At 48.0% G+C, this 10,138-nt stretch overlaps 1 protein-coding gene across 4 annotated transcripts; it reads right to left on the reverse strand.

Moving 5' to 3' along the window:
* Positions 1 to 2,137: 2,137 nt before the first annotated feature.
* SPRY2 (sprouty RTK signaling antagonist 2) lies at positions 2,138 to 9,270 on the reverse strand. 4 transcript variants are annotated; one of them, XM_032999551.2, is made up of 3 exons: positions 8,190 to 9,270; positions 7,944 to 8,019; positions 2,138 to 3,929 (listed from the first exon to the last, which is right to left on the reverse strand). In XM_032999551.2, the coding sequence occupies exon 3, from the start codon at positions 3,876 to 3,878 to the stop codon at positions 2,937 to 2,939; it is 942 nt and encodes a 313-aa protein (XP_032855442.1). In that variant the 5' UTR covers positions 3,879 to 3,929; positions 7,944 to 8,019; positions 8,190 to 9,270; the 3' UTR covers positions 2,138 to 2,936. The 4 variants fall into 4 exon arrangements, with proteins under 4 accessions (XP_032855442.1, XP_042662165.1, XP_032855443.1 ...); XM_042806231.1 differs by lacking the exons at positions 7,944 to 8,019; positions 8,190 to 9,270 and adding an exon at positions 7,756 to 7,775; XM_032999552.2 differs by lacking the exons at positions 7,944 to 8,019; positions 8,190 to 9,270 and adding an exon at positions 5,606 to 5,626.
* Positions 9,271 to 10,138: the final 868 nt, after the last annotated feature.

Genomic DNA, 10,138 nt, shown 5'->3' on the forward strand with positions numbered 1-10,138 from the left:
TTATCTAATTAAGTGTAATATTAGGATGTTAACTAACATACACAAGCGAGCTTTTAAGAGTCCACTGCACACACATGCTAATTCATACTAACTGAAGCCTAGATCCCAGTTTGCCCAACAGGCAGTGCCCAGTGCCATCCTCCCATACATCCTCATTTCCAAGGGTCACACATGGAACACAGTTCACTGGTAGTGGGTTTAGCTGGGGTGTGGGGTGTCTGCTATTTATCCTCATCAAGAACCAAGTGGAAGGTGACAACCAGTGTTTAACGTTAAGACCAGCTTCAGATTTCAGTATCAAGAAGATGATTTTCCCTTAGAACCTATCTAGGTAGTCAAAGCATTTGCTATAGTGCAAAACAAAACACACCCGCAATTTTAGTATTGGACTTTATCTAGTAAGACTTAAGAGTTGCACTCTCCTTGACTGCTACACTGCTTAGCCATACTGCAATTTTCCAGTTTCACCTTCAACTTTCCTCAGAGATATTTTCCTTGACTGAAACATAAATGACTGAAAAGGCAGGGCTCACCTTCAGTATTAAGTTCATCGATACAGTGAAAAGAGTGGATTTACTGTCTACTGAAATCAGAGGGGTTTTGGGTTTCCAAAATATAGCCCTAAAGGTCAAAGATTCCTCCAATAAATGGACCATTTGATGATTCCCATGTTTGTTCTCGATCAGCACGACTAACCCAGGATAGTTTAGGCATAAGCACCTAATCTAATACAAGCATTACATTCAGTGAATGGAACCGTGATGGTTACCAACCCCTTCATGAACAAAATTTCTAAAAGGAAAGAATAATAAAAATCTCTGTTTATCAGCAGCCAAATACAATCTTACATATATGCCCCAACACTTGCTCATAATATACCGAGATGTGCTTTAAATACAGACAAATTACTCATGTAACATAAGCCACCTTCATCTTGTCAAATTCCACTCAGAAGGCTAAATATATACTGCTTGTCTTTGTATACCAAAGTATCCAGCCAGCTGGTGCAGAGAGGAAAGCAAACCAGCTTACATTTTTCACCAGGGATGTAAGGAAGAAAAAAAAAAAAAAAAAAAAAGGAGAGAACAAGGCCCATGTATCAGCTATTTTTGTTTTGCAAACTAGTCAGGACTTGCACGTTTTAATTTCACTTGATGATTGATAACCAATACACACAAACACACAGTGTAAGATTTTTGAGTACTACAGACCTGTGTAAAATAGACCAAATACCAGATCACAGATGAAAATCAAGGGGCAAAAAGATGTAACGTTTACTCAGTGCTCTGGTTTTCAACTTTTAGTGAGTTCTTAATTTATTAGTTATAACTTGTTTTTGTTGGAGAGGGTTCAGAAAAGGCTGTGAGATTTTTCTAAGCGTCAGCTTAAAAATACTTACAACTATTTCTTAAATGCCAGCTTAAGAAATGTATAAACAAAATTCAACATTAAGACCTCTAAACTTGGAGAGACATGCTCAGAACAGGAAATGATAGTTTGTTAATAAAGAAAGGTAAATCATTCTCTAGGCTTCCGGTGGGAAACTTGGCAGCGAAAGGATGTTGACCTCAGTGGAAGGTAACTGCCACAAATGACAGATCAAGCAACTTTCTTCTTACAAGTGAGGCAAATGTTTGACATAAGGCTGGACTGCATTCAGACCTATCATTCCCTGTGGCATATTCTTCTCCTTTTAACAAATAATACTGCAAGCATTTTGCACTGACCATATTTTTTTTTTCCTCTCTCTCTGAGTAGTCATGCAAGCCTAACATTTTTTGTGAATGATTACTTATTTCCTATTTGAAGCACAAAAGCTCATCACTTATAGAATAGGTCAAGCTTTCAGTACCTATTAGTCCCAGTCTGGAGTGAATTAATGCATTTTCCTATGTTCGTTTTCCTTTTCTGTTTTAGGAACAGCATATGGGACATTTGTGCAAAGGAAGGAAGCAAAAATCCTGCATTGTTTTCAGGTGGAGTAGTAAACAACAACAAAAAAGTACACTTTATAATTCTATTTTTGTTTTTTGTACTAGACTCACTGTGACTATATCACTGTTGAGTTTGCAATTAGAAGTACCAGTTTTCCCAACTCAGAACAATAAATGGGGGGAAAAAATGACAAGTAGCCCAGTTTAATTTCAAACGTTAATATATTTTCTATTTTATAGTGAACATATGCATCGTTCACCCCTTATTTGCAGCAACTATGACGTCCTCATAAAAAGGGGTGACATTTGTAAGATGCCTCTTAAAATAAATATTTCTTTTTATAAAATAATAAAACTTCAAATAAATATTCTTTACACTAAACAATATGTTGAAAAAATTAGAAAATAAAGGCTGAATTTTACTGTAACTGTACAATATACATGAAGTCCAAAGGGAAATCAGAGTCTTGTAATAGAAGGTTTCCGTAAGACAAAATACAATCTAAAAACATACTGATTGATTCACATTCTTCTGAATGTACAACATATTAGTATAATATTTTGTGACTGTGCCATGTCTTATGACACCACTTATTTTTCACAGTTGAAAATATTATTGTATATACAAAAATATAGCACATTATCTCTGGCAGAAAACAATGAAAAAAAGGAGTCATTTGCTAATTTACAAATTTTGCAAGTACTATTCACAAACAATAGAGTTGCCTAGGAGTGTCTGTGTTGCTTTAGCTTATGCAATATGTGGGTCACAATGTACTGCATCCCTTTTTTTTCTTTCTTTTTTTTTTTTTCTGTATGCCACTAGCTGGAATCTAACAAGCATATCAGTTAAGATGGCACACACAGAGAAAAGCATTTCACTGCAAACAGCAGAGGAGATCCCCAACCCTTCTACTACAGTGCCAAGACCATAGCTGCTTAGTTGGTTGCATATGTACGTTAAAATAATCCTTGTCACTTTAGTATTTCTGACTAGTGATGCTATGTTGGCTTTTCAAAGTTCCTGGGGGGGACGCTGGGAACTTTGCAGCAAACGGTGTTGGAGTGTTTACAGCGGCACCCAGGCCGATTTACCCGGTCGTAACAGCCCTGGCACAACTTAAGGCAACCCTTGGCTGGTAGGTAACACCACAAGCAAGGCAGAAAGAGGGACACCACACCCATGGCGGACCACCTAGTGCAGCAATGCGACTGACTGCAGGAGCAGGGGTTGTCAGCACAGTTGTCCTCGTCATCGTTAGAGCAGTGATAGAAGAGGCCCTTCACGCAGCAAACGCAAGTCCCGTAATCGACCACGTTCTGGGCTGAGCAAAGACACTGCTTGTCACAGATCCAACACGATGGGAGGGTCCTCGGATAAGTGCACTCCTTACACTTACACTTCCCGCAGTCCTCACACCTGTAGCTGTGTGCTCCCAAGTCTTCTTTGCTCAGCGGCTTCAGCTCACTTGACTTGAGCTCGGACTTGGGCTGCATCCGGACTATCCCGTCGGCAGCCGGCCCTGAAGATGACCCTAGAAGCCTTTGTTCGGATGAATTACTGCTTGTACTTGTCCTTGTACTGCTCCGCGAACCTGTGCTGACCGTGCTGATGGATCGGGACAGAGGCGCCCGAGGAGAGGCGTGCATTTGCGTGTGCTGAATCCGGCTAAAATGACGATGGTCAGGCAAGCCATGGGGCCTCTCATTTTTGGGTTGGGATGCTAGCCGAGGAGCGGACTTGACCCCCGGCCGTGGAGCCACCGTAGGTCCCTCCGTGTACTCATTCGTGTTTCGGATGGCTCTGATCTGGTCCAACGACAAGACGTGAACCTGCTGCATCAGGACATCCCGCAGGTCGGGCTCCCCGTGCGGTCTCCCACTGTCACGCCGAGCCTGTAGCAAGGCCTGCGACCCGCTGCCGTGCTGAGCTCTCGTCTCCATCAGTGCCCGGAAGCGTGCTCACCCCGGCAGGCTTAGAACACATCTGAAATCCTGGAGCAACAAAGAGAGGATTCACTATTGCGACACATCTCATGCTCTCTCCAGCAGCCTTTCAGGCCTGCAGGATCCCACAGCACCGCACACAATCAAGTAATGCATCAGCCATTAAAAAAAAAAAAAAAAAAAAAAAAGGGAGGGAGTCACATCTGGGGTGGAGCGTGGGCACTGGTCAGCTGAATGCACTTGCCTGCCCTGACTACTCCTGTGGAGAGCTTAAAGCGATTCTGTTCTAGGTCCACTCATCTTAACTTGTGGCTCTAGAAAGCCTAGGTATTGCGCCTGCTAACTAAGGCTTCCCAGGCCATCTTCTGGTTAGACCATGGCCTTTATAGTGATTACATTGCAGCCACTTGGAGTGACTCTTCTTTTCACATCAGGCTGCTGAAAAACTTATATTAAAAAAAAAAAAAAAAAAAAGCCTCCAAGTATTTAGCAAGTGTAATGTGACCTGCTGATGACAGACATATAATTCTCCAATTTTGTTTAAAACTGGATAATATTTTGGTAGGCTAGTCTCTTTACACATTAAACTTTACATGATGTAAATAGGAAATTTTAGTTTAATACCAATGGTCCCAAGAAAAACACTAAATAGCAATAAAATGTTTGAGGTTAGACATTAAACGAGTTAGTGCTACCAAGAACTTCAACAGCACAAGTAAAAATATCTCTCTCCAGTATTTTAGTGTGTGTCATACTTGTGTACACCACTGCGATTGTTATTTTAAGGCTCAATACTACAAAAGCAACGCTACCACAGTTTTATTTTTTTAAAACGTGTAAAAAATTCCATAGACTATGTTTCAAACTGTAAATATTACCAAGAGTGGCTTGTGGGACAGAGGCATGCATAATATCAAACAATGCCAGCATCTAAGAATTCTACTTGATTGCAAATATTACTCTAAAGGATCATTAACTACAAAGGAGAAACCAAGACTTAAGAATTTAAATGGAAACTCAGCAAAAGACCCAGATGAGAACTTGTAAATAACTAACTTCCACACTCAGATATGCAAAAGTTTCAAGTACTGTCCTCTAAATTAGTTAATATTTGTTTTGCCTTTATCATATCTTAAAGTGGTTCCAAAATCCAATTATCTATACAAAAATCCAGAACAATATTTTACAATTAGAACGCAAGCAGGAACCAAGCTCTTACAGGGACCACACAATGTCTTCAATTATACCTAGAAAGAGCACCATAGTGTTACTCTGTACACATCAGTTACCAACAATAATACTATAATGCAGTATAATAAAATATAGCTAAACAGTTTAACAATGAATACCTCAAGACACTGTCTTTACTCTAACAGCAGTGGAAAATATTTAACCTTTTAACTCCTGGCTCCCTCCCCTCAAGCGCTTTTTTTAAAAAACAAAACAAACAAAACCTAAATAAATTTAACTTCTAAAAGTGACCACCTATTTTAGATATTGACAAATCGTAGCTTTGGACGCAGTGTATGTCATGGTATTTCGCCCCCCCCACCCCAAAAAAAAAAAAAAAAAAAAAAAAAGTCTTGCAAACTTAGCTTGAAGCATTGCTTACTTCTTCCTCAAGTTAAAACCTTTGCCATATAAAAAGATTGAACCAACAGCCTAAGTAGATATTTCCTCATCTGAAACCGTCTGGAGAGAAAAAGGAAGAGAAAATAAAATACCTTCCCTACCCTTGAGAGGAACTAGTAGCCCTATCTGCCCTCCACGTCCAGCTTTTGGCCAGACCCAGCCAGCCGAGAAGATCCGCCGACTCAACCCCCTGCCTCTCCAGCAATGACAACCCGGCGCAAAGGCAAAGCTGACCCTGACCTGCAGGCGCTGCAGACGACACCGGACTCGGTGTGGCGGAGCCCCCACACCCCCCCCACACCCCCCCACCCCTCAGACACCGAGGCGGGAGCTGGAGGAGAAGCCTCCGCGCTTTGCCCCCTTCCCCTCGGCCGGCTCCATCCCGGCGCGGACCGGGAGCGCAGCAGGTGGGAGGCGGCAGCCCCCGGCCCGCAGCCCCGCAAGTGCAGACAACCTGGAGATAACCAGGAGACATCCTCTGGGCTGGGAGTTGGGTGGGAGGGGGCTGCTGCAGCCGCCTTATCAGGAAAGTCAAACCCATGTTTCCTTTTCAACTCTCCCCCTTCCCCCCCCCCCGCCCTCCCCCAAGAGATGCTCAAGGAGCCTTCCCCTCCCGGGTAGTGCAAGGCGCCCTGCAGACGGTTTGAGACAACACCTCCGGGACAGCTGGGCAAAAGGCAGATTACCCCCCTCTCGCCTTGCCATAAGCACCCATTCAGCTGCACAAAGCCAGCCGCTGGAAAAGCTCCCTCTTATTTTACGCATATTCTGCAAATTGCCTCAACTTCAGTCCCGTCCCCCTCCGCCCCAGCCCGAAGGGACCCAGAAGGCATTTTCAGCGGGACATCAGTCCCAGCCGGGCGATCCACCTTTTTTTCCTCCCCTCGATAGATCCGCTAACAGGACAAGATGCACACCTCCAGCACATTTATTTGCAAACATGCATTTGCCTGAAAACTCTTATGGGAAAGCATGTCTCTCCCCCCTCTGATCTAGCACTTCTCCCCTTTCCATCCACCAAGAGCAGAGAAACAGCATTTGCCTTTCTGTGTGTGCATGTGAGAGATAACACGATTCCCCACTTCCAAAAGCCAAAGTCCACTCTCACAGAGCTCAAGTGCTATGATTGCTAATTTTTCCTAGCAGGGATTGGCAAAAGGGCGAGCAAGGGGGCCGGGTTTCGCGTTCGGCACATTTGGGGAAGTTTAAAACGCAAGGGTCTTCTTGCGTGCCGTGGAAAAACCCCGTGTCTCGCTGGCTGGGAGAAGGCGAGCCTAAGGGGGAGAAGTCCTCTGCCCATGAATTTCTGTTTTGTGCCCGGAGCCTGTGCAAGGCACCCCCACCCCCATCCCCACCGCACACACACCAACCACCTCCTCTTCTTTCAAAGTGCTTTGAAACCCCCATTAAGGGCCGAGTGTGTGATCAGACTATGGATTAGGGCAAAAGGGACTTTACCATCGGGGTGGGGCAAACTGACACACAAATAGCTCGCTGAAAACACCAGCAGGTTTTTTTTTTTCTTTTTTGGGGGAGGGAGGGGGGGGGATTGTTACAAGTAAACCCATCACAGGAAAAAAAAAAAAAAAGTAAAAGCAGAAATTATGGCTTTCCTTCTCCTCTACACATGCCGTCTGCATAGAAGAACCTGGAGAGGAGCTTTCCTCGTCTTATGGATCGAATTAATTTCATCACACGCGAAATACATATGTGCATACACACATATATTTGTACCAGACGTGCACTCACTTCCGAATTGTACGGATCTCCCGACGCCACTACAGACGGGAGTAAATCACGCACTGAAAGGCGGGCTGCTCGCTCTCCCCCCAAAGACGGGGGGGGCAAACAGCCCCGGCGCTCGCCAACCCCGCAGCGCCCTCCCTTCACCTCCCCCCGGGGGCTTGTCGGAAACCCACGCGTGCCCGGCGAGGCAGCAGCGCGCAGGACCGCCCGTGCCCGGCTCCCCGCAGCAGGGAAGAACACGCCGAAGTGTGTGTGTGTGTGTGTGTGTGTGTATGTGTGTGCGTGCGTGGGTCCCGCTCGCAGCCCCCGCAGGCATGCCTGCGCGCCCGCGCAGCCCTCTCCCCCCCCCCCGCGCAGCCCCCCCCCCCCCCCCCCGCGCAGCCCCCCCCCCCCCCCCCCCCCCCCAGGCACCCCGGCGGGGCGCAAACGCGGCGCAGCCCGCAAACCCCAGCGGAGCTTCCCCCACCCCCGGCGAGAAACCGCTCCGAAATCCCACCTCCGGCTCCTCTCTGGGAAAGGAAGGAGAGGGGAAGGGGGGAGAGGGAGAACCTGTACGAATGGAAAAAGGATCGGCCTCAAACATTTCCACGAGTTTTCTTGGAGCAACCAAGGCGGGGGGGGGGGGGGGGGGGGGGGCGGCGGTTACTGAAAAGCTTGTTTTGCAAAGAAGGAAAAGGCTCTCACCGTGATCGCGGCGCTGCACCAAACCCCTCTCTCTCTTGTATTTTCTTCTTCCTGCGGTTTGCAAATAAATCCAGCCCTAAAGCAAAAAAAAATTCTTTTCCAAACTCTGCTTTAGTCCAACTTGCAAATTAGAGTAAGAATGATCACCATGTAAAAAAAGTCCAGAACAAAGTTAGGTCCCTCTCCCCAGATCGATTATAAATACGTGTGTGCGTGTATATACTAGAATAATAATAATAAAAACACCTCTCCGGATCGGGGTGGGTTTTCTTTACTCCTGAAAAGAAATCACTCAGTCTCTCACACACACACTTTCCTTTTTTTTCCTCAATGAACAGGAGGCCGAATCGCCAATACCAAGTCACTTTTTTTGTTGTTGTTGCAAATGATCAAGAGGAAGGGGAAAGCCAAAGAAAACAAAATAAAGTGGATCTAAAATAAAATCCCAGAGCTTTCTTCCACTGAGCTCCTCCAAAAAAGCAGCTTGTGCAGTGTAGCCGTTCTGCTGAGAAGCTGCTTGCTGCAAGCTCCTCTCCCCTCTCTCCCTCCAGCTTTCTCGCTCCCTCTGCGAGCGTGTGTGTGTTGCAGGCAGCTCTGTGGTTTGCAATCGAGGGGGGGGGGGGGGGCTGTTTTGGGAGCGCAGCGGATTTGTGGTGGTGGTTGTTGTTGTGTGTTTGGAGGAGGTGGACGAGGAGGAGGAGGAGGATTTGAGATCTGAGCTGTAGGGGCTCGGCGTTTTTCTGCTCGCTCGCTCTCTCCCTCTCTCTCTCTCTCTTTTTCTTTCCGGAGGAGGTAGGGTGATCTCTCTGCAAAAGCAGCAGTAAATGGCGTCATGTGGATCTGAGGAGGAACAGAGCAGTTGTTGTCCCAGAGGATATATCGCATCCGGTCCCAGCTCATTGGCTCTGCGGGGCTACATTCACTGCCGCTCCCAGCGCCCTGCCAGCGCTCCGAGCTGCGGGAGGCATTCAAAAGGGCAGCGCCGCCGTCACCGCCGGCCCCGGCCGCCCCGGGCCCGGCCGCGGCCCCGCTCCCGCTCCCGGGGCCTCGCTGCAGCCGGTTTTCACAGGGGGCTCCTCCGTGCGCGGTCGCACCGCGCTTCGGGGGTGGGTGTGGGTGTGTGTGTGTGTGTGTGTGTGTGTGTGTGTGTGTGTGCTTTTGTGCTCGTGTATTTAATCAGAGGCGGGCAGCGAGAGCTCGGCCGGAGAGCCGAGGGCGGCTCGCCTCTCGCGGGGGGGAACGCACGCTCTCCCCGCCGCGGCGGGCTTTCGGGAGGCCCCTTTCCAGGTGCTTACCCCCACTCACCCCCCTGGTGTTTTCTTTAACCGAGTGGAATAAAAGTTTACACTTTCTGCCCCCCCACCCCCCCCCACCCCTCCCCGACCTTTTCAGCAATCGGTCCCCGGCCGCGCAGGGAGAGGGAAGGGTGATTACTTGGGGCATTGTCCCGCGGATTAACACGATTAGGCGGGTGGGGGGGGGGGGGGGGGGGGGGAAGCGGGGGCCGTGGGAGGGGGAAGCGGAGAGCAGGGCCCGCGGGGCGCGGAGCAGCGGGGCGGGGGGGGGAGCGGGCGGCGGGACAGGCCGCTGACAGCGTGCCGCGGTGCTTTCCGCGCCTCGGGCGGCTGCGGGGCTGCCGGCGGCCCCGGCCGAGCAGCGGGGTCTCCTCGCCTGTGCGCAGGGGTGGGGGTTTTTAGGGGGGAAAAAAAAAACAAAAAAAAAAAAACAAAACACCCAAACTTTTAAAAAATTAATTCCCATTCGTGCGGGGGACACGGTCTGAGAGCAGCTCACAAACGTGACTGTTTGTCGTCTGGGCGTTTCCTGACACGGCCACAGCTCGGTCCCTTTTGTACGACGGAGACACTGTCGCGGGGCCCGGGCATCTCGCTCCTACATGTATCTTTAAGCGCGCAAAGCAGCGTATCCACGTAGGCATGCACCGTGCACGACTATACCCGTATCACGTGTAGCACCGCTTAAAATATACACGATGTGTGGGGCAGCAACGCATTGCATTATTTACATGAACAATCCTCGGTGCAAAAACCCCACCGGCTCTTCTTACTACTTGAGGCAACTTTGCGGGCGCTTCCTCTTCTACACCTGCTAATCACCGCTTTTTGAACGGGGTGGTCATTCTCAGTAAAAACATGGAAATGAAAAGGGCAGTGTCTGACACGGACGGCCCTCAG

Source organism: Tyto alba, unplaced genomic scaffold (assembly GCF_018691265.1).
Source record: "Tyto alba isolate M040663 unplaced genomic scaffold, T.alba_DEE_v4.0 Super-Scaffold_45, whole genome shotgun sequence".
Taxonomy (NCBI): Eukaryota; Metazoa; Chordata; class Aves; order Strigiformes; family Tytonidae; genus Tyto; species Tyto alba.

Excerpts from the sequence above, each read along its gene's own strand:
- SPRY2 (XM_032999551.2), bottom strand. The coding sequence starts at position 3,878 with ATGGAGACGAGAGCTCAGCACGGCAGCGGGTCGCAGGCCTTGCTACAG.